The 26,073-nt window shown below is 43.9% G+C and overlaps 2 protein-coding genes and 1 pseudogene across 3 annotated transcripts in view; 1 reads left to right on the forward strand and 2 right to left on the reverse strand.

The window, feature by feature from the left end:
• The window catches only part of ZNF263 (zinc finger protein 263), a 39,158-nt gene continuing 13,085 nt past the window's right edge, over positions 1 to 26,073 (forward strand). For both annotated transcript variants that reach the window (XM_031687004.2, XM_072942528.1), the window contains exon 1: positions 1 to 183. The gene's annotated coding sequence lies outside the window, so the exon portion shown is untranslated. The remainder of the gene's footprint in view (positions 184 to 26,073) is intronic.
• On the reverse strand, positions 4,146 to 4,837 carry LOC116284124 (pyrin-like; annotated as a pseudogene).
• On the reverse strand, positions 4,789 to 16,011 carry MEFV (MEFV innate immunity regulator, pyrin). Its single transcript, XM_006204307.4, has 9 exons — positions 15,440 to 16,011; positions 12,591 to 13,427; positions 10,708 to 11,087; positions 10,179 to 10,274; positions 7,501 to 7,731; positions 7,098 to 7,120; positions 5,449 to 5,564; positions 5,237 to 5,269; positions 4,789 to 4,885 (listed from the first exon to the last, which is right to left on the reverse strand). The coding sequence occupies exons 1-9, from the start codon at positions 15,873 to 15,875 to the stop codon at positions 4,854 to 4,856; spliced, it is 2,184 nt and encodes a 727-aa protein (XP_006204369.3). The 5' UTR covers positions 15,876 to 16,011; the 3' UTR covers positions 4,789 to 4,853.

Below are 26,073 nucleotides of genomic sequence, written 5' to 3' on the forward strand. Positions count from 1 at the left end.
TGGTCTCCTCGTTTTGAGCGGACTGTCTGCGCTTGAGAAGGCGAGGCTCGGAGCCGGCAGGCGGAGCTTTCAGGACCGCAGGGAGGCCAGGTTGGCGGCAGCCGCTCTCCCTGCGGCTGTACTTGGGAGATGGAAGGCAGAAGGCTGGCTTCAGCCCTCCGTGACCGGCTGGCACAATTCCAGGTACGGACTGTCTGAGTCCTCTGGTTGCTGGGAAATGTAGTTCGGAAGCAAACAGCCAATGGGAGGTCGCCAGGCGAAGAGATTGGGGTGGGGGCAGGGCTAGGGCTCGACCGGAAGCGGGCTATTTCACGGGCCGGAAGGGCTGCAAGAGGCTACCGCAATTTCCGCTGCAGCAGCCGAGGTCGACCAAAAAACTGCGGAGGCGGCGAGTCAGTAGCGGGTCAAGGCGTCCGCCAGGTCTGGGGTCCTGCTACAGCCGTCCCTTCGTCTGGATAGCAGGGCTACCCCACCTTCCCCTATTTGCCAGCTTTTACACTGCGGTGTGGATTGACCGTCTTATTTTCTAAAGAATTCTAGCTTTCTTTCTCAGACCATTTCCGTTTCAGTCCTCGATTTCAGCCTCTCACGGACGTCTAACAGCGTCTTTTCTTTCTGCATTGTTCCCTACTCGGTTAATTCCCCAGTGAGGTACTGATTAGGATTGGGACAATACAAGGGTAGGGATTGCCTTATTCCTCTAGGTAGCACCAGCCTCAGGCAGGATGACTAAAGTGGAAATATAAATGAATCCCGTTTGTTAACACTAACTATAGACGACTCACTTAGCCATGGTCTAAAGCATGTTAAAACTGTGTGGCAACAAAAATTTTAAAAAAATTATACTTGCCTTTCCAGACATCAAAATTACTAAAAATCCTCGTTTAATCAATGAACTAGGAGTGAATAAGTGGAACAATAAGTGCCAAATTTGATCTGAATGTATGTGGGCCTGTATGAAAGGGTAGCAGCTCAACTTTCTGCTAGCAAAACTTGTCTGTTCTTCTGGTAAAAAAAAAGTAAGGCTTCAATCCCTGAACTACTTACCCCCCAAAATGGAATTTAATAACCAGTGAAAGAGCACTAAAGAGAACGTAAAGTTTAATGTTGATGCAAAACAGGAAACTGGGGTGCCTTAAAGTAAAATATAAACTTATGTGATTGTTTTTTAAAAAAAAAACTTAAAAGACAAATGTCAAACAAGCAATTGACTGGAACGTAATTGTAGTAGATATGCCAGATAAAGAGTTAGATAGTCCCAGCATACAAGGAGCTTTTGTCAACTGGCAGAAAGGCTATGAAGCAAAGGCTGTGAAGTCATTCCACAGAGGAAGAAAACTATATGGTCATTAACATTTGAAAAGATGCATAGTCACTTTGGAAAGAATTTGGCAGTCTTTCAGAATGTTAACATAGGATTACAGTAGGATCCAGCAATTCCGTTCCTGTGTAGAAACTCAAGAGAAATGAAAACATGGCCGCATGAAAACTTGTACTTGAGTAGCAGCATTATTTATAATGGCTGAAAAGTAGAAAACACCCTAGATGTCTATCAACTGATAAACAGAGAAACAAAATGTAGTGTATCCATATGACAGATTATTTAGCAATAAAAAAGGAATGAAGCTCTGATACATGCTGAAACATGGATGAACTTTGAAATGTGCTAAACCAAAAAAGCCAGTCACACAAGAGCACATATTGTATGATTATTCTTATGTGAAATGTCCAGAACAGGCAAACCCATAGAGATTGGAAGTAGGTTAGTGGTTGTCAGGGGCCAGGGGCAAAGGAGAATGCAAGTGACTGACTGCTAATGGGTGCAGGGCTTATTTTGGGGTGATGAAAATGTTCTGGACTTAGTGGTGATGTTTGTACACACTGTAGATATACTAAAAACCACTTTATTGTTTAAAAGTGTGAATTTTATGGTATGTGGATTTTATCTTTAAAAAACCCCACCAGACAGGGAAAACTTCACCTTACAGAAACAAATATTTAGTGTCTAAAATATTTATGAAGAAGTACTACAAAAAAAAGAAGTACTACAAACAACTAAGTTCAATATCTATATTCTACATAACAAGTAAAGGAGCTGTGCCATTATTGTAGACTTGATAGAAGCAATTTTCACATACTGAGGTATGGGGAAGTCATTCTGTCTTATACATGGTTTGGCTTGAACTTTATGCTGAATAGAACAGCTTGTGTTATGGGCTGTCAAACATACACTGTACATGTGCTTTAACCATTAAGAAAAAAAAAATACAGTTACCAGATTGTTTAGAGCATCCACTTTGAAGATAGAGACAAATGCCATTCCTTCCCCACCCACCATGACACCAATGCTAGTACTCCTTTGAAAATGAGGTTCCCTTCCCAGACACCAAGGTCATGCTAACTAGCTGTATACATGCTAATCTATCTCTTTTGAAACCTTGAAGGAATGTATGCCTGTCATGTTTGATGTTTGTTCCTTGTTCTGACAAGATATAAGACTGTGGTTCAGGCATCCAAAATAGAGCCAGGTGGTGATTGTAATGTAGTTTCAGACATGTGCCTGTATCGTTGAGAACTTGAATTTTCTGAACTGTATCAAACTCAGGAATACCGCAAACCATTCTCAAAACAAGGTCTGGTAGTAGCTGCCAGCTGCAACCTAATGGTCTCAAGGTCTCCCCTTATAACTACGCAACCATTTCATACCCCAACCAATCCTTACTTAAAAGCTCTTTTACTTCTTGCCGGCTTCAATTATAATTCTTGACAAACAACTTAGCTTTGTGGCTTTTGCTATATAAGCCACCCCATTTTGTAGTCTGGTGGAACACATCTCAGGTGCTTCTTAAACCTGTGTCTCCTAGGCAATAGTTCTCAGTTTGGCTCAAATAAAACTCTTTTCTATTACTGTTACAGATTGTTTGATTATGTGTGTGACAGAATGAAGAAAAAAAAGAAATTCACATGGAAAATTTCTTAGTCTCATTGGCAAGTAATGAAATAAATAAAAACACAGATAAAACTCCATTAAATCTCTATTAAATCAGCAAAAATATTTAAAATGACAAACATTGCTTCGAACATGAAACATTTAAAAATCTTTTCCAAAGGATTGTATGGTCAACTAATGCAAGTGTTATCAAAATAGTTCACATTCTAGAACCATTTTAGGAAAAACAGTAGAAGAAATATGTGTATGGGGAGTTGATGGAAATACACACCATGCTGTTCATGGAAAGAGAAGGAGGGAGACTTGGGAACAGCAAATGACCAACTGTAGGAAACACTGAAAAAATAGCATATGTGAACTGTGCCAGCATGTGCATTATGCACGTAGAACAAAGCTCCATGAAAAAAGCAAAGCAAGTGTTTTGTGCTCTGGTGACAACCATGGAGAACCCAAGTCCAGTGTAGGCGCTAGTGTGGAGATGGGAAGAGAGGTTGGGGTAGGAGAGTTTGGAGTTGAATCTTCATTGACTCGCCTTTTCTCTGACATCCCTCTCTTTACATCTCTTTAAGTGGAGGATAATAGAGGAACATCTGTGAACTAGAACGTCTCATATTCTACAGGCCCACAGCTTTGCAGATACAGATCAGGGGAGAATAATCTGACACTTGGAACATGTGTCAGATGTTTTTCTGACAGCAGCCCCATTTCCCTTGTGATCTTCTGTAGGGATCTGGGATCTCATAGTGATCGACTGAGTGACAACTGCAATTATGATGACATTTTCTAATGGATTTATTTATGAGGCTCAGCCAGTACTCTTAAGAACCACAGTTCATTAATCCAAGTACAAAAATGATTGATGACAGTCCATTCTACTTGTTTTTTCCTTAGGCTTCCGAAGTACTCAAGACAAGGGAGGATAGAATGAGGGAACAAATCCTTGTTTGGGGGGCCTGAGGGCGAACAACAGTGGGCTCTCTGACTCAGGAGCATCTGTGGGTGCTAATTCATACAAGGATGTATAAAGCAACATCCATGTACTTCCTTCTCTGAAATCCATGGCAGGGACTATTCTCTTATTCATTATATTCCCCACAGCAGCCAGAACTCAGTAGGTGTTCCATAGTGACTCTTGAGTGTATGGATTCAAGATACAAGGCCAGGAGCCTGAAGAGAGATGCAGAGTGTTGAGCATTCAGTGAGGCCCCTGGGTGCTCACTGGACAGATGGTCAGAGGATCCAAGTTCTTCTCTCCATCATGTGTCCTGCGGCTAAAGATAGGTTGAAAGGGCCCAGAGGAAAAGAAGCCAGTGACTGTGTAGATGTGGGATTTACAATGTGTCACGTTGTAAAAGGAAGTGTCCCCAGCCTTGTAGTCCAGGAAGGTACCCATGTGCTTCTTCAGTTTCCCGCATCTGGTTCAGGGGAAAAGTGGATGCCTGGTACTCATTTTGCTTCATCATCATCTCTACCCAGTAACCATTCTCTAGTGACAGAGTCATAGTCTCCTTCCTGCTGGTGGCTGCCTTGCAGACACCCAGGACCCCACCTTGTCTTGTCTCCCACCTTCACTTCCCAGCAATGGTGGCTAGAGAGGAAGCTCAGAGAGCCCAGGGCAATGATTCAGCTATCGAATCTTTCTGGACTATCAGGCAGATGGTCCCACTTTTTTCCAAGTCTCACACACTTCAAGTCATCAGAGAAGGTGAAAGATGAGGTTGGGGTGGGCAGTTTCCGCTTCCAGAATTACATCAACTGCAGAGAGAATTAGAATTCCTGGCTGGAGGTCCATGGGCAACATCCCCACAGGATTCTCCCCATATCTGGGAAACATGGACAGGGTTGTTCTTCTGTAACACGCTGGGGGATGGCACAGGGACCCGGCAGGTCCAGGCCTCTCACCTCAGGGTGCCTGAACACCAATCAGTTCTGGAACTACAGAGAAAAAGGAGATGGGAAAAAGAGTCCAGAGCATTCCCATTCAAAGGGGCTAAATCTACCCTGATCCCCACAACAAGAAAAGACAAGGACCTCCCTCCCTGCTCAGGACCCTGCTTCTTCTGCTTGGATATAACCCCCCTCCTCCCTGCAGCCAGGCTTGCCTTGGATACTCTGTGGTCTGGTGAGTTGACTCAGCCAATGACTCTGGCATAGAGCCTGTCATGGCTTTTCTCCCACCTTTGTTACAGGTATTTTTCTCTTTCCAAATTAATGCTCCAAAATCAATAGCCTAAGGGAAAACTGCATTAATCCCTGGCCAGCACGTACTACCTGCACCATACTCACCACTGAATGTTTCCATTTCTGAGCGCAGGGTTTCTAAAAGGAGAAAAGGAGTTTGAGTTAGGTTCCTTGGATAGGGATAGATCTTGAAGACCCTGAAGGCAGAGTCAGAAAGGCTGTGGGAAATGGAGAAGGGACACCAGGGGGCTCTGGGCTACATGGATCTCAGGGAGAAGGTGAGCAGGTGCCTCCCATCTTCCCCCAAGCCCACCTACCCAAGAAGTGCTTCATGCTCTTCTCCACAAACTCTGATTTCTGGTAGAGCAGGTGGATCCTTTCTTTCACCTCTAGAGGGGTGGTCCGTAGCTCAGGGGCAGTTACCATCTTGGCCCTAGAAACAAAAGACAGTTGGCCTGGGAGGGCTGGAGCATGGGAGCAGCCCAAGCTCTCATGGGTTAGAAGTGAGGTGTAGCCTCCACAGGGCACACCCAGCCCAGCCTCGGCTTTGCAAAAAACGTTCTCCCTGGACTTCTGGTTCTAAACACTGGTCCTCAACTTTGGCTATGAATTGGCATCATTTGGGGGGGTTTAGAAACCACTATATCAAAACCACAGCAAGTTTTGATAATGGCCCTAAAATGGTGCTGATATTGAAATGCTCAGCCCAGAATTACCTATGTTGAATTAATTACACTTCCCAAATCTTTTTCTTTCTATTGAAATAAAAATGCTAATAAAGGAGAAAAAAACCCACAATGAGATACGACTTCACAGCCATTACAATGGCTACTATTAAAAAAATAAAAAATAACAAGTGTTAGCAAGAATGTGGAGAAATCAGAACCCCGTGCACTGCTGGTGGGAATGTAAGATGGTGCAGCACTGTGGGAAACAGTATTATAGTTCCTCAAAAAACTAAACATAGAATTACCATATGATTTCCACATCTCATTATATACATGCAGAAATTGAATGCAGGACTCAAATATATTTACACTAGTATTTATAGCAGCATTATTCACAGTAGCCAAAGGGTGGAAGCAACCCAAGTATCCACTGATGGATGAATGGATAAACAAAATGTGTTATATACATGTGATGGAGTATTATTCAGCCTTAAAAGAGAATGGAATTCTGACACATTCTACAACATGGATGAACCTTGAAGCTGTTATGCTAAGTGAAATAAGTCAGACACAAAAGCACAAATATTGTATGATTCCACTTATATGGAGTAGTTAGAGTAGTCAAATTCGTAAAGACAGAAAATAGAATGGTGGTTGCCAGGGGCTGTGGGAATGGAGAATGGGGAGTTAGTTGGTTAATGGTATGGAGATTCCATTTGGGAAAATGAAAAAGTCTGGAGATGGATGGTGGTGATGGTTGCACAATAGTGTGAATGTGCTTAAAGCCACTGAACTGTGTACATTTTTAAATGGTTAAGATGGTAAATTTTACATTAGGTATATTTTACCATCAGAAAAAAAACTTAAAAAGATTTGATTTCAAAAAAAAAAAAAGATTTGATTTCTGGGTCGTACTCCTGAAGATTCAGATTTAATTTGTCTCCAGGGTGATTGTAACATCCAGCCTCTTCCCCTCCCCTCCCCTGCCTGCTGGGCTTAGCAGCTCCACTCTGGAAAGTGCTTCCCTCCCTGTGGCCACAAGCACTTTTGCTGGAACAGTTTTCATGAGGCGAATTGCACAGGACACGGTCTGTTAGGGAAGTCTCTTAGGAAGCAGTGTTCACTCCTTCCAGTCTTCAACCCATGTTCCCATTCTCCCTGCTCAAATCCAGAAAGGCCTTAGGAAGCTGCAGGAGATGGGGGGAGCCTAGGGAGGAGTCACAGACCCGGGGTTGGGTCTGCCTCCCCCAGTGTTTCCTGCAGGACACTCAAGGAATCATCAGGGAGCCTCTTGGTACCTGTGCAGGGTGACTCCGATGTCCTAGGAGAGAAAAGAGAATTTCTCCATTACCAGTCTCCTCCAGCCCCAGAGTGTTAGCAAAAAGGGGTTCCTCAGTTCTAATCCTAATCTCCGGAGGTGGTAGCCCGGCCAGGGGCCTACAACACAACTGTACCCAAACTCTGCTGCTCTCTCCTGGGAGATGCCAGGGGAATCCCCTAGATACTGGACCACTCTGGGCTCCTGAGAGCTCACTGAAGGGGTCTGGGCACAAGAGGCATTGTGGGTTACCAAGACCAAGTCCACCCCCAGCCCTAAGGGACTCACCCACTGGCTTGGGCAGAGCTGATGGCAGTGCTGGGAGCCCATGTCATCTCACTGGGCATGGCGGACAGGGGAAGGCCAGGCCCAGCCACACTCACCTTCATTAGTTCCCATTCTGGCTGGCACTGCTTGGCCTCCAGCTCCCCAATCAGCTCATCAAGAAGGGCGATGTCTCTGGATACTCGGGTGCCGTATGTCTCCCTGACCTGGCCAATGGTCTGTCCCAGCTCCTCCAGCCAGGCCACAAAGAGCTGCTCCTGCTGCTCTAAAAACTGGCACAACTGTTCCAACTGGTTCTGGACTCTCTGCTTCTGGGTTTCAGTTTGTTTCTGGGGAACAGAAGTCAGGGAGGTATAAGGTCTATGTGGTGAAGTGGATGTGTATGCCCAGGGAGAGCCCCCCAGAAGTCTTCCTTCTGGAGGTGGATGAGAGGCAGACTTCCTCAGCTTCTTGGAGGCCTGAATTCCAGAGGAGGAGGCCAAATAGGCCAAAACCTTCTAAAATAGGTTGGCTTTTAGAAAATGCCCTAAACCTGGTATTATGGGTTGAACTGTATCCCCTCCAAAATTTATATGTTAGAGTCCTAACCCCAGTACCCGAGAATATGATCTTATTTGGAAATCGGATTGTTGCAGATGTAATGAGTTAAGATGAAGTCATAGTGGAGTGGCGAAATCTGGACACAGATACACACACGGGGAGAATGCCACGTGAAGAGACACAGGGAAAAGGTAGATTCCTACAAGCTGAAGAGAGAGGCCCGGAACATCCTTCCCTCGCAGCCCTCAGAAGGAGCCAGCTCTGCCAAGCGCTTGCCTCGATTTCTGTGGTTTAAGCCACCCATTTTATGGTATTTAATTTGGGCAGCCACAGAAACTAAGATACTTGGTGTCACCTTCTCCCCTTGAAAGCAGCGTGAGGATGGCATATGTCTGGGGTTGTAAATGGACAAGGTTATGACCACACAGTCTCCAGGAGGGAGACTTCTCTCCACTCCACCACGGAGTCTCAATATGGCCCTGACTAGGGGCAGTCAGTCCACTTCTTTAAATGCAGGTGAACTTGACTTTCACTGCTCCTGCACATCAGCCATTACCTCTTCTGTTGCCCTCTTTCTCATTGTCACTGAAAAGCTTCTCGGGACATTTTAAGTGGCTCTAGGGCACCTTTCCTTCCTTCAAGGAGGGAGAGGGCCCTTCAGATCCATTAAGACTGGACATAAGAAATCTTCTCATTTTTGGCTTAAATGGACAGGACTTAGTTTTTAGTTCTTTTGAACCAGAAATGTCTCCCCACCTTTTGTGTTTGACGGCAGTAACATTGACTTTTTTTTTTTTTAAAGAGGGCTTGTCAGTTGTCTTGTTCAATAGCTTATATTCTAAAAGTGTCTGATAATTTTGCTCATGATTAAATTCAGGATAAATATTTTGGGCAAGAATACCATATACCTAATGCTGTGGACTTTTTAGCACATTCCATTGGGAGGTAAAGACTGTCCAGTTTGCTGTCACCATTATTGTGGTACTAGGACTGATCACTTGGTTAAGGAGGGGTCTACCAGGTATCGCCGCTGTAAAGATACAGTATTTACTTTGCAATTACTAAGTAATTTGGGGGAATGAAACTTGTAAATATCCTGTTCTCTAAAGTCTTTCTCTAAAAATTTAGCATCTGTTGAACCTGACAGTGTCAGTTGCATAGTGGAAATTTTCTAATTCAATTATTCTTCTATACTTGTTTTAGCTGGCATTATGCTATAAAGAAGAGCTTTCTCTACCCCTTGCCTATGATTAAATTTTTTTTGATTATTGAAAAAAGGAGGAGGAGAAAGAGAATTCCTGAAAACAGCATCTCCTTTTCACAGGGGCCAACATCACTGTGAGTATCTTAAGGGAAGGCTGGACCCTCGTGTCTCCCTGGGTTTCCCTAAGCAGCCCAGGCTCCTGCCTTCCACCTCCTTGGGGAGCATCCCTGACCTCTGCTCTAAGCCACCTGGGATTATTGGAAAGGGTTTTTATTTTACTACAATTCAGGAGTTTCCCAAAGTCGGACACTTGGACCAATGCCACCCCCTCCCATCTGCCCTTTGTTATCTTTGCCTGCTTCCCATTGCAGTGTGGTAGGTCCCCATAGAAGTTTGGAACTCAGAGAGGGAGAAGAGATCCAACCAACAGAAATGCAGTAGACAAATCCAGGCTCTGCGGGGTAGGCTCCTTCCCATGCAGGGAAAACAGAAGCAACTTAACGCATCCAAGAGTCTGGACAACAGCTTAACAGGAAGGCTGCTAAGGTGTACTTATTGAAATGTAGTTTTGCAAAACCAGAGTTTAAAGAAAATGTCTACTTTAACCATCTGAATTTTAAACATCAATATGGTTTTTGTAAAAAAGAAGACAATGAACAAAACAATTATAAAAACAATACAGACAAGTATTTAAAGTTGAAGAGTCTCTCTTCCTCTTTCCTCAATCCCATTCCTCAAACACAGCTGTTGGCATTAGTTTCTCTAAATCATTTTGTGGTGAGTGTAAGAAAGTGTGATAGGGTCCTTGGAGATGCCCCCTCTTGCTGGGGGTGGTCTCCCTCTCCAGGAACAAGCTTGTCCCAGGACACCTGTTATCTCCCTGCCCCACAAGAACAGATGATTCTAAATACATGACCAGCTCTGCTTCCCTATGAACCAGTATAGAATCTCAGTACTGATCACTTTCAGCTCTCTCCCTCCTGCAGGGGTGAACCCAGGCAAGGTCTGGCTACAGAACACCCCTAGCCTTACCAGGAAGTTCTCTGTCTTCTTATCTCCCTGGGATCTCTGCTCCTCCCCAGATTTTCTTAAATCCTTCAGATGCTCCAGCTGCTTCTGAATTTGCTCCTGGAAAAAAGAACACTCATTGAAGTTTCAACTTGGCTCCTGCTATCTTTAGTTGGTGTCAACTCTAAAGGGGAAAATTTGCTTCAGAGAATAAAGCTGAGGGCGCTGCAGCCAAAAGCACAGGGAGGGGTCCCTGGAAAGAGGAAGGATGTATCTATCACACCAAGGGAAGCAAAACCAGGAGGCAGTGAGATTTCTAACGACCTCTATGAGTACCCGGATTCAGCCATACCTGAAGTCAGATTCCCCTAGACCTCCAAGCTACATGAACCAGTAAATCCCTCTTTGCTGGCTTCGTTTGTATTGTGTTTGCCATTTACAACCCAAGAACACTGGCTAATGCACCAACCTCCCAGGGTTGTTGGGAAAATGAAGCAGGCCCCGGTGTGTTCAAGTGCCCAGCAGAGAAGGGCCCCAATGCAGGAAGCCCTACCTTGTATTCCAGGGCGGCCTCCTCAATGGGGCGTACCCGGTGTCCTTGGTGCTCCTGACTCAGCCTGCAGATGAGGCAGATAGGTTCCCCGTGGTCCTCGCAGAAGAGCAACTGCACTTGCTTCATGTGACGCTTACACTGTGGCAGGGACTTGGGACTCAGGCTGACCATCTGCAGGCCCTCCTGCTGCTCGCAACTTCCATAACTCTTCCCTGGGTGCAAGTCCTGGCACCGAGGGCAGCTGGGTGAGCGGCCGCATGAGGGCTCAGGATCTCCAGAAGCAATAGAGCAGTTGCAGGAGTTGTGCACACAGCTGCCACCAACAGGGTCTCCTTCCTGGGCGCGGCAAAGGGGACACACAGCCTTGTTCTGCAGCCTTCCTGGGGATATAGCAATGGAAAAAAATCTGAGTGACAAACTCCAGTTGTTACCAAGGAATGCTACAAAACACATTAGAGAGAGAGAAGCCATGCCTGGGACACGTGAGTTCTCAGACTGAGGCCTCTTCCTAACTTGTCCTCCCCTGACTTCCCTCCAGTGAGGCAGCAGAGGAGCCACTGGGACTGAGAACTAAGGGCTAGATCTCATGATAGTCCTGAGACTTGGAATTCTTGGGTCTAAAGAAAGGCCTTTGGCTATAAATCCTATGCCTTCCCCCTGCACATAATGCTGACCTAGCAGGTGATAGAAAGACAGCGGGACATTCTGACTGGTGTTTGCTTTGTCACTTAAAACCACCCAGACCGCCCATAGCTTGAGTAGAGCTCCCAGGGGATGATAACTTGCTCATGGCTGGAACCTCAGCCTGTAGCAGAATCCCTGGTATGTAGTAAGTGTTTGGGTAAAGTGTTAAATGAAGGCACAGAGGGGCCACTGTTCACATCCAGGTTCAGAAAGCATTAAGTGACTTTACAAGGTTGAAGGCAACCCTGTGTTGTCAGATGATGGTTAACATGTTTTAGCAATAAAGTATTTTTAAATTAAGGTATGTATCCTTTTTAGGATATAATGCTATTGCACACTTAATATAGATTACAGTATAGTGTAAACCAAAAAGTTCATAACTTGGTTTATTGCAATATTCACTTTGTTGTGGTGGTCCCGCAATATCTCTGAGGTCGGCCTGTACATTCTGGCCAAGAAGATAAATGGAGGCATCATGAGCAGCATCTAAAAACTTCTGAAAACCTTTCCTAAGTGGCTGTTCTCCTTTGTCCCTCCATCCTGCTGCCTGGAACGAGGAGGCTACCATCAGAGACCATGACCTTGAGAGCAAACTCTCTGGAGCAGAAAAACCGCAGGAGCTTGGGTTCCTGGCTGTGCACGGGGTGCCACATTTGTCCTGGACCACCTGTGTGTCACTTGTGGGAAAGAGAAACAAACTTCTTTCTTGTTTCATTTATGTTATTTGGCATTTCTGTCAACCTGTCACATCCTAATTTCTGCCTCTTTAGTAAAAGAGACCTAGGATTTTAGCCAATGGCTCCCCACCTGCCCCACCCCTGCCCAGAGAGAGGCAAACAGCAGAATCTCAGCTCCATGACATACTGCCATGGGGTATTGTGAGAAGGTGATACCCACCCTTTCCCAGATGCTCAACCTGGGCTTCATGAAGCCCTTGGGAATTCCAAAGGAGGACTTCAGAGTATCTAAGATATAACTCACTGAAATGTATGCAACATTCTGTGAAGATGTGCATATATGCATTGTTTTTTCAGGATACAAGGCCTACATCAGATTCTCAAAGGGTTGAGGACCTCAAGGGGCACCCAGACATCCAATGAAATGAATACAGTGGGGATAAAAGCAGATTTATGGGGGAAACCTGCATAGGTCATCATTCCTAAGGAAGCCAGGTCTTCTAGATTCTGAGATCCTCTTACCTGAAGACGGATAGACTTCTGGATCTGAAGGCTCTTGGAGCACACCGCCTACCACCTCCTCCAAGGTCTTAGAGGTCTCTGAAGCCGCAATTCCATTCTGCTCTGAAGATACTGTGGATTCTGGGTGCTCCCAGGTCTTCTTTCCAGCCAATGATACATTGGAAAGTGTATTCCTGAGTGCTCCTCCTTCCAGGGTCATGGGATGTTGTGGATTCTTGGATCCTCTCTCTGGAGCCCCAATACCCCCTACAGTCAGAATGGCCACTTCACGGGGAGTGGCTGCTGAGCCTGGATTCTCACTTCTCATTTTCTCTTGAAGCAGAAGAATTTCTGGATTGAGGGATTCTGTCTCTACTGGAGAAATGGCAAATTCAAGACTTTTGGGTCGCTTCTTTCCTGAAGGTGAATTTGCCTCAGATGTTTTCAATTCTCTCCTTCCCAGGGACCCAGCCAATGACCCACTGGAGAATCCCTGGAGCCTTCCCGCAGAGCTGGCATTCCTGCGTAGCCTGACGCTGGAATCGCTCCCCTTCTCCCCCTGAGGCTTGCTGGGGAATGGGCCTCTCTTGGAAGACAGAGTCATGTTCCTGGCCCCTGGCTTGCTCTGCACATCCAGGACCTCAGTGCCTTTCAGGTCTCTCCGTTTTCCCTGAGGCTTCTTCTGGGGCCCTCTACCAGCCTCGGGCTGGATGGATGGTGGGCAGCCAGCCATATCACCACTTTGTCGCTGCTTGTCCCCTTCCAGGCCATCTGGTATCTTCAGGCTCTTGGGCTTAATCTCCGCAGAGGAATAGGGCATGGCTGAGTTGTCTGTGCCACTTTCTTGCATCTGATACTCTGAAAAGACAGTGAAACGAGAAGGCATGAAAATGTCCGGTGCTCAGGATCAAGGTTTAGGGCAAGAGAGGGGAGAATCCTCTCAGAAATTAGAGAAGTTCAGGACAGTCTAGACAACAGTGGTCATTACCATTAAATAAGAACACACTCATTATTTGCTATCTTATTTCTGAAATGGCACCTTTCAAACTTTTCTGGCAGGAGAACTTGTTACCAATATAAGGTCTTACACGGAATTCTTAATATGTAAAATGAGTGAAAACTCTAGTTTACTGGTATACATTTGTGTGTGATTATAGGTGTACAAAACTCAACCAATAAAGATCAGCAGAAAAATTTGAAATCAGGGGTTATGAAGGACAGTTAAAACTTCAGGAAATAATTTCTTTCGGCTGTTTTTTTCTTTGGTTTCATGAGATGAAGAAAACCCTAACTCACGCAGATAAGTGTAATGGTGATTAAAAAAAACTTGCCTGGAAATTTCAGGATACTGTTTAACTAAACAGAAGTGACAGGAAAGACTGAATTCCAAGGCCTACATAAAAAGGAGTTTTAGTATAACATGAACTATCACACTGATGGCCTCAAATATTTAAAAATTTGGTATATGATACATTTTAATATTAATGCTACTTTCATTAAGTTAAAAAATTAATAAAATTTGAATCAAATATTTGTTAGCATTCTAAAGAATCCCTGAGATATCTTCCTGGGATAAACTTTGAAAACCACTACTCTAATAAAGAAATGAAGATAACCTATAATTAACACCTTAATTTTTGGTGTGAAAAAGCCCTTATTAAAATTACTTTAAAGTTGCTTTAAACACTTTGCTGTTGGCTTTCTAGGAAGACAGAAGTTACAAAACTGGCTCAAGAACTGGTGAGAAACCCTGAAGATGCTAATAGCCAGATTTTAAAATACCAAAAATTAATTTAAAAATTCTACTCATCAGATTACACCAGACTCAGATTACGGTTTAACTTTATCACTCTTCCAAAGGGCAGAGACTTTTTATGGTGTGTAAACTCTTCTGCCTTATAGAAAAACATGGAAAGCATTCCTAATGTATTCATTTCCCCCCCTAATGTATTCTTAAAGTCTAGAAATAGAAGAGAAATTCAAACATCAAAGAATAGTTTTTTAAACTGATCACATATTAGTCCCCCACAAAGCTCCCCCGAAAGTCTTTAAAAGCAGAGATCACATAGGCCACATTCTTTGATCACAATGTAGTAAAGTCAGAAAGTAACAGCAAAAGGGCAGCAGAAGAAGATCAGGAAGGAAACAAGGAAAGAAAACAAGGAGGAGGGAGAGACAGGATGGAGAGAAAGAAAGAAAAAGAGGAAAAGAAGGAAGGAAAAGAAAAGAAAGTAGAAAGTCCTTTTAAGAATTTTTAAATACCTTTGTGGGGGAGGGTATAGCTCAGTGGTAGAGCGCATGCTTAGCATGCATGAGGTCCTGGATTCAATCCCCAGAACCTCCATTAAAAAAATAGTAATAAATAAATACACCTAATTACCTCCTTTCCCTCAAAAAAATTTAAAGAACACTTGTAACTGGTGCTAAAGAAGGAATCAAAACTGAAGTCAGGTGGATAACAATGAGATTACCCATCAGCCCTGTTAATATGAGTGGTGGGCAAGCGCTTCTTGCTCACCTGAAGTTCCTCGTCTGTAGGTAAGTGTTAATCACAAACGAAGTGAGGAATTCTTTGCCAACAGTCACCCAGCTCCTGCCTCTCTTGATCCTACCCCATAGTGAGAACCTCAGCCTTTTGGGTTTTTTTTTTTTTTAAGCCATTGGGAGCCTTAGTTTTACCCCAGCTCCAAAGACCAGAGAAGGGGAAAAGACTTGCTTGGCTTAAGTCACTAGGATTGTGGCGGACCTGGAACTCCTCACCTCCAAGTCAGGATGCACTGGTCGAACATACGTTCCCCCTTGCACCTTCCACCCCACTCCATGAACAGCGAGTGGTCACACTGGGAGAGGAGGGGCATGAGGTCGCTTACCTGGGACAACAGCCCTGTGGAGCTCCTCTGCCAGGAGATGCTGGTTGATGGCTCTCAGGACCTGCAGGGTCAGTCGCACGGCATACTCTTCCCCATAGTGGGTGACCAGCAGAGTGGCCAGCTTCACTGGCTTGGCTGTCTGGAGTTGGCCCCGGGGGATCCGGGAGTGTTCCCTCTCCAAGCTGGTGTTCTGCAGCTTGAACTTGAACTTCTCAAAGTCATAGGGCACCAGCTCTTCCAGGGAGTACAGCAGATGGTCACTACGGGTCTTGGCCATCGTGCTGACCAAGGGAGGCTGGAGACATCTGTCTGGCTTCTGAGGGGAGCAAAAGCACTTTGGGAGCAAAAGCTCTTTGTCCTGGAGCCCAGAGGGCGAGTGAGACGAGGCAGCTTGTGAAATAACGGAAAAGGCACAGGAAATGTTCTGTGTTTTCATAGGAACTGAGACTCAGTTTGTGAGTATATCATTGCTGGCTTATGCTCTTTTTCACAGATTCAGAGTTTTCCACCTGGGAGGGCTCAATTCCTTGCCAGACATGTGGTCGTCCAGCACTCCAGCTCTCAGTGACCCAGGCTGGACTGCAGACTTCTTTGTCTGGAATTGGAATCCAGATTCTTGATCTTTGGGCAGACAATCATATGATTCCCTCACTCCTCCCAGGATACAGGGATGTACCGGGAGGAACGGAGCCCCTGGTCCCAGGGAGAGGACCATGATGAGGGTCAGCCCCTCTGGCCAACTGTTCTCCTCCAGACTCTTGGAATTTTATTGACCCTCTGGAGTCAATGACAGGGGAATGGGGAGCAGCAAATACAGCCCTGCAAGCTTTGCCCTTCCCTGCCCAAAAAGGCAGGTGAAGCCAGAAGGACACTGTCAGGAGACATCCCTGGTGTTGCCCTTGTTCATGTAGCTCCAGTCTGGTACTCACAGCAACACGAAAACCTCAGAATGCCATGCCTAGGACCACCATCCTGATTTGTTTGTCCCAGCGCCAACTCTGCCACAGCTTACTGGGAGCAGACTCTGGAGGGAGAGCGCTCATCCATGCACATTTACTGAACACATATTCTGGACACTCCAGCCAGGATGCTGGAGAAACAGGGGTGCCAAAGGCATAGGCGTTCTTCGGAGCTCACAGCTTAGTGTGGGGCCCCAGTGGTGGCTCCGAAGCTAATGGATGTTGTATGGGAGGAGCTGACTTCTTTCTCCATTAACTGCCCTGTCTTTCTGCTATGTTGATTTTGACCCTCAACTTTTTGTTTTGAAAAGTTTCAAACCCACAGCCAAGATAAGAGCAGAGTGCAATGAACACTTATATACCCTTTACCTTGGTTTGCCAACCATTTATATTGTATGATGTTTAGTGATTCTCTTTCTCTCTCTCACATGCATGTACACGTGGACACACTTGTTTTTTCTGAAGAATTTGGAAATAAATTGAAAACATATCAGATATCACTCCAAATACCTTAGATACCCTACATAATAAGGATACAAGAATATTATTTTATAATATAGTCAGTCCATAATCAAATTCTGCAAATTGTCCTGATAATGTCTTTGATAGCTTTTTTTAAAATCCCCAATCCAGGATCCAATCAGAGATCATGCATTACTTTCGGTTGTCATGTCTCTGTAGTCTCTTTTTATCTAGAACACTTTCACATCCCCCTCACCTTTTAAAATTCTTTCAAGACATTAATGTTTTTGAAAAGTCTGTTCCAAGCAGAATGTCCCTCAGCTTAGACTTGTGTGATTGTTTCCTCATTATTGGCCTGAGGGTACATCCACGCATCTTTGAGATCTCTCCATTGTAAAAGGTCATTTTTTTCTGTGTAATAAGTAACCTGGGTGTGTGGAAATGCCCTGTTCTCTCACAGTCTTTCCTCCCATGGTTTCATTCATTGATGATCCTTTCCTAAATCAGTTGCTACAATGGTGGTTGCAAAATGGTGGTATTTCTATCACTTAGTTGGCATCATTTACGTATCCTGGTTTAAACTTTCTTTCTCATGACGTGTTTGGCTTACAAATGTTTTGTTGGTAATACAGTTACCCTTCAACGGTGATTAATCTGTGCCCGACAGAGTTTGCTTTATATCCATTATTTCCTAAAATCTCTGCAGCACCCCTTCAGTATAGAATTCATCATTGCCACTTACACCCAGGATTAGTGGCTTAAAGACTTGTCCAGAGCCAGGGTTCAAACTCACTCTATTAACCATTTTGCTATATTGTCTCCTGCATGATAATACTTTGTTATTTCACTGTTCATCTCTAACCACAGATGTCACGTTGTCACCAGTGAGGCTCAAAATGGGCCATGCTGACCATTCCCATAGGTCAGTTACAACATGTTCATGCCTGGCTGAACAAAACAGCTCTGTATATGAGCAACCTGGGATCAAGGCTTCCATGAGTTGTAGTTGGTAGAATTTATTTTAATGTCCGATGGGTCCACGTGCTTTATATTTTACAGAGTAGTCAGTGTTCTGAGTTTAACAGCTGACAACGTCAGTTCTCTGGATGCTGCTGAGAAAATAACACCCAAACCTAATGTATTCCCTGAAAAAAAAATGAATGAACCCAAATGCACCTTGATGGTGCAAATGTCTGATGTGTGAAATTTTTAGTTTGGACCAGAAGGTATTGACTGGGGTGTCTCTGGGGCCAGGACTTATACAAGATTCTGGAAGTCAACTTCCCACTGCTGAAACAGAGATGATGAAACTGTGCAATACCACGCAGGGTTAGTTGCATTCCTGGGATCTCTGACACCATCTTGACTGGCCAGGAAACTCCTCTTAGCTAAAACTCAGGCACCTATGACAGACTTGGGGAGGAATTGGGCCTTTCCAGTCTACAGCAGGATATGTTGCAATTTCAGCAGCTCTTTTTGCAACAGGGGCAATTCTGTCACAGGGACTTCTTGAAAGGCAGTGTTTTGATGCTACTGTTTGGCCTTTCCAGGTCAAGAGAGACTTACAGAGTTTCCACTTTTGAGGTTCCAGTGATTTTCTTTTTAATGAAGAAATGTGAAAATAGGGTTATAGCCCTTTGGATTCACTTTAAATGTTTGATTTCACAGATAAAGTGGAGTGTTGATGGACTGACTCTTCTTTCTTGTACCTCTGTGACCATGTGTGCCCTTATTTGGGGACAGGATAAATCTAAATCCAATGCAACTGCTGCAAAGGCTCCAAACTTTGCTCTCCTCCTAAGTGATGCATAGTTCAAATACCCTGACCTTTACTCCACTCCTGGTCTTCAGGAGTATCTCTTTCTTTCTCTCTCTCTTTCTTGAAGTATAGTTACATACTTCAAGATTTACAACATTGTGTTGTTTCTGGTATACTGCGTAGTGATTCAGTTATACATATGCTTTTTCATTACTGCCCTTTACAAGAAATTGAACAGAGTTCCCTGTGTTATATAGTGCAGCCTTGTTGTTTATCTATTTTATGTATAGTAGTCTGTATCTGATCATCTCAAACTCCTAATTTATCCCTCCCCTACCTCTTTCCTTTTTGGTGGCCCTAAGTTTGTTTTCTATGTCTGTGAGTCTGTTTATGTTTTGTAAATAAGTTCATTGGTGTCCTATTTTAGATTCCACATACAAATGATATCATATGGTATTTGTCTGACTGACTTCACTTAGTATGATCATCTCTACATCCATCCACGTTGCTGCAAATGACATAATTTTATTTTTTTTCATGGCTGAGTAGTGTTCCACTATATATATATATATATATATGCCATATCTTCTTTATCTATTCATCTGTCGATGGACATTTAGGTTGCTTCCATGTCTTGGCTATTGTAAATAGTGCTGTTATGAATATTGGGGTGCATGTATCTTTTCAGATTAGAGTTTTCTCTGGATATATGCCCAGGTGTGGGATTGCTGGATCATACGGTAACTCTGTTTTTAGTTTTTAAAGGAATCTTAATACTGTTTGCCATAGTTGCTGCACCAAACTACATTCCCACCAACAGTGTAGGAGGGTTCCCTTTTCTCCAAACTCTCTCCAGCATTTATTGTTTGTGGGTTTTTTTTAATGATGGCCATTCTGACTGGTGTTAGGTGATAAGGGGTATCACTTTCTATCACATTCATTTTTGCATCATTTTGGGATATGTATATATATATAACTTTTATAATAAGAAAAAAGATAGTTTTAAAAGTATTTTATAATTAGCTTAGCCTCTAAGCGGATATCAGTCCTATCCCCAGCCATCATCATAAAGTAGGTATATTATATTTGAATGTAATACATGCCTGTTATTAAGCGAGTGGAAAGAACTGTTGGGAAGATCGTGAAAGAGTTCCTGTATTAATCTGGAATTGAAAATAATGGATCTCATTGTGACTCAAACTCTCCCTCACTCATCAGTATATTGAACTTTAAGGGAGAAATCTGAGACTTTAAGAAACTAACCATTCAAGTTCAAAGTGTACTTCCAGGCAATGAACTTCCCACTAAGAAACATATTTTAACTGTGCAAATCAAGTTCTGGGACAACCTCCAACCTCCTGAGCAGGATGGGAAAGGAGGGAGAGGAAACCAGCTTCCCAAGTGGGGGTGGTGGGTGGCTTTGACCTGTCCGAGGTGTTACAGCAATGGGGTGCAAGTAGATCAGCTCACCAATGAGCTTCGTTTGCCATATGGTAACCTTAAGCAAGAGGCTTTATGAATTATAAAGTGCTATACACATTATTTATTCTGATTGTTAAATCTAGATGGACGGTGATTGTTTATTTCACTCTCTATATTTTTCCATGTATTTAAACATTTTATAATTAAAATTGTTTTCCTGCCAGTATTTATAGGGACCCAGGAGGCTGGCTTTTACCACCAAAGGCAACTGCTCTCCCTTACCCGCACTCTTTGAGTTTCGGTTTACATAATCCTGCCCCCACTCCCACTTCCTCGTCCTCTCACCCCTGGCAGAGCTGACCTCTCCTGCCTGGTGCTCCGGTCATTCCTGCTCACCATCTTGCATTGAAACTGTTCCTGAGTTTGGAAATTGCACGGAGTGGTGGGGAAATAGGAGACTCCAAGATCTAGGACCTGTGTGACCTAGGCAAATTACTCGACTTCTCTGGACTTGTTTTCCAGTCTGTCAAGTGGGTCGTTTCGGAAATTCAATGAGGTAATGTTTGCAAACGCGCCTGGCACCGTAAGAGAAGTACCCGCTTCCTAATTTGGTGTTCCGGCTCCTGGCACGTGGTGGGCGCTGTCCGTGGAGGTGGACGGAGATCCCTGCCCCAGCATGACCATCACCTCCAGGACCTCTTCTGCCCAAACACCGCGGCTCCCGACCGTTGTACCCCCTTACGCGCTTGGGGCAGGAAGGCGACAGGTCTCACACTGGACAGCACCTCCCTGGGGCAATCGCTCCAAGGGGAAGCGGCTTGGGGCAGGAGAGGTTTGTGTGCTGGAAAAACGGCCAGAGGATAAAGGGGAAGTGTCAGCGCAGGGCACAGACAGGCAGGCAGGCGCCGAGGTCCAGAACCCCGCCGGGCTTGCTGGAGGAAGGGAAACCCCCACTGAGCAGGCATTAGTGCATAAGACTCTGAGAACTACACCTCCCAGCGGGCCCTGGGAGAACGCGGAGCCAATCGGGAGGCGGGGGGGGCGGGCTCATGGTCTCCTACGTCTTCCAGAGGCCGCTGGGCCGCGCCGCCGTTTTGCGGATTGGCAGCTCCCTCGACCTATAGCTGCTTTCTGCCACAGCGGCCACTCCCTGCTCCGAGGAGGAGAGGCTGTAGCCGCTAGTATACTGGGCCCAGCGTGGTCAAATGGAGTCATCTCCCATCCGGACTAGCTAGCTTGGGTTCTCCGGGGCCGCAGTGGGGCCGTAGATCCCTAAAGCCTTCTGCCCCTGATGAGCGTGTGAATCTTGTTGACTCATGTTTACGGCAAGTATTTACTGAGTGCCTATTATATTCTATTTACTGTGTCAGGCGCGAGGATGGTCAGGTCAGGCGGGATCCCAGCCTCAAGGGGCTTGTCTCCTGGGGTGGAGAGAAATGGGTAAACGGTAATTGCCATTCATGAGAAGACCTGTAAAAGAAGTGGATCACTGGGCGCAACCCCAGCACTGCCGTCCTCTCGGTTCTCACTGCCTCTAGGAACCCTGGAGTACAGATTCTTAAACTCTGTATCGTGATTCTTTTTGAAAAATCTAGTGGAATGCTATTGGCCATAGGAATAGTGTTTTGTTCTATTTTGTTTCCCAGGGGAAAAAGCAGATACATCTCCAATTTCTTAGGTCATTTCAGGAGATTCATGGACTTGCTGAAGTCCATGTAGAGAAACCTTGCAGGGGCCTCTAAGGCATAGACCCCCACGTCAGCGAGGGCAGCCCCTACTTTTTAACTGTTTTACGTATTTCACCTTCAAGAAAGATTTCCTTTGATCTAAATGTACTGCAGGAAAAGGAAAAAGAAGAGACTGCCAGGTAGATGGTGTAGCTGTAGCTGTATTTCTAGTTCCAATTTTCTATTCGTGTTAAGTCCTTCCCATCAAGACTACTTTCTAGTCTCAGGTAAGCATAACCAGACTAAATTCACCAGCATAGTGTGAGGAGCACCTGCTTATTACTCAAATCCTTGTCATTCTTATGGAACAGTCCCCTGCCTGCCAAACTTGCCAGTTAGTTAGAAACTGTGAACAGTTTAAATAGCTGTCACCAGAGGACTGTCCTAGTAAATTGTGGTGACTCTATTCCACGGGCTGCTCTGCATCCGTTGAAAACAATGTGCTAATGTGCTAAAATGGTCAGTATATATTGTTAAATGAGACAAGCACGCTTATTGTACAATGTGATAGTGTAATCCCATGTTTGTAAATAATAGGAAAATATTTTTTAAATGTGAATATCTGAAGGGAGACTCAAGAAATAACATGGCAACCTCTAGAGAGTAGAATTGGGCATGGAGATTGTGCTTTTTACTCCCTTCTATACATTTTTGTGATTTTTCAATGAGTATTTAAACATTTTATGACACATGAGACAGAGTCCATGAATATATTTTCAATATAAGATAATAAAGCAAAACAGAAAATATAGCAAGCTCAGTGTTAGAGGAAGACTTTCATGTTTTTCTCATTACTTTTATAATAAAAACTTGAGGGGGGAGGGTATTGGTCAAATGGTAAAGCTCATGCTTAGCATGCATAAGGTCCTGGATTCAACCCCCAGTACCTCCATTAAAAAAAGTTAAATAAATAAACCTAATCACACCCCCCCCCCCAAAAAAAGAAAATGAAAAGAAAAAACATTTATTTTTAGAGGAGGTACTGGGGATTGAACCCAGGACATCATGCATGCTAAGCATGTGCTCTACCACTTGAGCTATAACCTTCCCTCTCTAAAAATGAATAAATGAATAAACCTAATTACCTCCCCTCTCAAAAAAATAAAAAATAAAAACTTAAAGAAAATCTCATTAACTGGAACATTTTTTCGCTGGAGTGAAGAGGATTAGGAAAATGGTTTTTAAAAGGCAAACTGTGCCCATAGAGAAACAAATATGTGAAAATTTCAAGTAATATGTGATATTTGGCAGTACTGAAGGGAACGCAGCACAGACCTAACTCCAAAGTAAACACACAGACACACACTGCAGGCATCAAATTAATGCAGACACAGATTCTTTAGCAAAAGCATAAAGTCTCATGCCTTGATTCCCCTGAAGATATAGGGCAGAAGATTAAATTTCTAAAATATAGTTTAAAAAAGCTGAAATGACTGGAGGGCCATTTCCCCAGAGCCTGTGCTGTGAAGGCACATAAAGCCCTCACATGATACTTGGTGCATATAATGTGCTCACTATATGTTATCAATCACCGTAGTTTCAAAGCCGTGATTTTTGGTATTTTGACAACACACCCACCTCCATTACAGCAGCTTTGGAAAATGTTTTGGTATCTGGACAGGTACCTTCACCCACAGAAAAGTACCAAAACTCAGGTGGCATTTCACCTGTGGTCCTGTGGAGGGCATCCTCATGCGTCGTCTCTGGGCCTACAGCTGGAAGCCCAGTGGACGCCCCACTCCCATCCCCGTCCCCAGGGACAGTCCTCCACAGAAACTGGCAGCTGGAAACAATTATTAATGCTGCAGGAAGTAGGGGAAAGTGACAATGTGTGTCAAACCTGAAACTGGACATCAGAGTCCACAGAAAACATTTTCCAAGGCTGCTGTAATGGAAGTAGGTGGTGGTGTCAAAATACCAAAAATCATGGCTGTAATGGAGGTGGGTGGTGGTGTCAAAATACCAAAAATCATGGCTTTGAAACTACGGTGGATGATAACACATAGTGAGCACATTATATGCACCAAGTGTCATGTGAGGGCTTTATGTGCCTTCACAGCACAGGCTCTGGGGTCAGATAACCTGAGTGAGAATACTATCCCCCTAGTCAACCAGTTGTGTGACACTGGCTGAGTGATGTACCTACTACTTATTCAGCCTTGATAAGGAAGGAAGTTGTGTTACATGTTACAGCATGGGTAAATCTTGAAAACATTATGCTAAGTGTATAGCACAGGAAACTATATTCAATATCTTGTAGTAACCTATAATGAGAAAGAATATGAAAAGGAATATGTATGTATATGTATGATTGAAACATTATGCTGTACACCAGAAATTGACACAACATTGTTTTTATTGACTGTCAATTTAAAACCCCCAAAATATGCTCAGTGAAATAAGCCAATAACAAAAGGACAAATATTTTATGATTTCACTGATATGAGGCACCTAGAATAGTCAAATTTATCATAGAGACAGAAAATAGAATAGTGATTATCAGGTGCTGGGAGGAGACGGTAATGGAGTGTTGATAATGAGTAGAGTTGCAATTTGGGATGATGAAAACATTCTGGAGAAGAATGGTGGTTATGGTTACACAACAGTGTGAATGCACTTCATGGCACTGCATTGTACACTTAGTAGTTAAAATGGTAAATTTTATGTTATGTATATTTTACCACCAAAATACTTGAAAATGCACATACCCTTTGCTTCAGTTATTCCATTTCTAGGATTCTAAAGAAATTATTGAATGAACACAAAGTTGCATTAAAAGATGTTCATTGCAGAGTTGTTCATTAAAGCAAGAATTGGAACCAACCTGAACGTCCAACAACAGAGGAAATAGTAAGTAATTTTGATACACTCATACTATCGCATATCATGTAGCTATTAAGAGTAAGAAGGGCCTATTCATCTTGATCCAGATAGGTTCAGAGACACACTGCGAAGTTAAAAAAAAATCTGGGAAAATACGTGTAGTGGGATAAATATATGTAATGAATGCATATACATATGCAAACACATCAGAAGGAGACTGGTAGGATGTCCAACCATTACCTATAAAAAGGGGAGAAGAAGTGAAACAAGGGGGTGATGGGAAAGTTTCCTCATTTTCTTTCTCTACACCTCTATTCTTGTATTACAGTTGTTCTGCTTATCTGTCGCTGCACCACAAATACCCCAAAGCTTATTGTAAAAACAGTCCGTGTGTTCTAATGGCTCATGATTTTGTGTTTGGGATTTCAGTCAGGGCACAGCAGGGACAATTCAGGTCTGCTCCGTGACTGGAACTTCAGTTGGGGTGGCTCAGATGTCTGGAGATCACTGGAACAGCTATAACTGACTGGAGTTGTGTGTCTGAGACCTCAGTACTGGCAGTCTGCAGGTGACTCTTGGGTTCTCCGCATGTGTCTGCTGGGACTGGGAATAGAAAAAATGACTATTTCCCTTCCTTTGTCTGGTTGGACTGGGATGGCTAGAACATCTGGGAGGTCCTGTCTGACCACAGACACTGAACAAGACAGGATGGAGGCTAACCTATATTATTCCTGGAATGAAAAAAATTGCTCCCATTCTGGGTGTTAAAATATCCAGATTTAGGGACTAAATAAACTGATTATAAGGGCTAAAAAGAGGCCAATAGCTGAGCTGTCCTTCTCACCCCATTCCACATCTTTACAGGAGATTTGAGAGGAAGCCAGGAGCCAGGTCTAAAGGCTTATGTCTGAGCTTTTGGCATTTCTGACATTATTCTACCCAGATCACTAGGCTAGAAATGAAAGAGGATTTCAGGATGGGTACTCATTTTAGCATTAAAGATTATGAAGTTTCCTGGAGGGCCCTTAGGATGTTTTTTTGGGGAATGTGAAGGTGACTGTAGGTGCAGCGGGCAAAGTATATTGTGTCTCACTCCCCACCATATTGTGAGCCCCTTGGAGGTGGATTTCCTCAGTCTGCTCATTTCCTTGATTTTAGCCTAGACAACATTCTCAACACACTGTGAAAGAATTACTGCAGATTCTGGAAGGTCATAATTGAGAAAAATCTTAAAGTAGCTCCTGCAGGATCTCTCTGCTTTCAAAAGACAAACAATATGGCATCTTAAGGACTGTCTCAGCTAGATAAAGGAATGAGCCTCTCCTAGGTCCTTTAGTCTCCTATTTTTAACTGCCAGCTTTAATAGCTAGGCAGCTATTAACAGTTGCTATATAAAATCCATACAGTAGTTTTTTGCTTGTTGTTTGTTTTTAAAACCACTTAGCAAGGGAAGAGGAAGTTAAAAACAAAAAACAAAAAAAC

Source organism: Vicugna pacos, chromosome 18, assembly GCF_048564905.1.
Source record: "Vicugna pacos chromosome 18, VicPac4, whole genome shotgun sequence".
NCBI classification, from domain to species: Eukaryota; Metazoa; Chordata; class Mammalia; order Artiodactyla; family Camelidae; genus Vicugna; species Vicugna pacos.

Coding starts and splice junctions, on each gene's coding strand:
- MEFV (XM_006204307.4), bottom strand. CDS start 15,875: ATGAAAACACAGAACATTTCCTGTGCCTTTTCCGTTATTTCACAAGCT. Junction 11,088..12,590: donor AGAAGTCTATCCGTCTTCAG/GTAAGAGGATCT, acceptor CTATATCCCCAG/GAAGGCTGCAGAACAAGGCT. Junction 5,565..7,097: donor ATCGGAGTCACCCTGCACAG/GTACCAAGAGGC, acceptor TTTTGTTTCTAG/GGCCAAGATGGTAACTGCCC.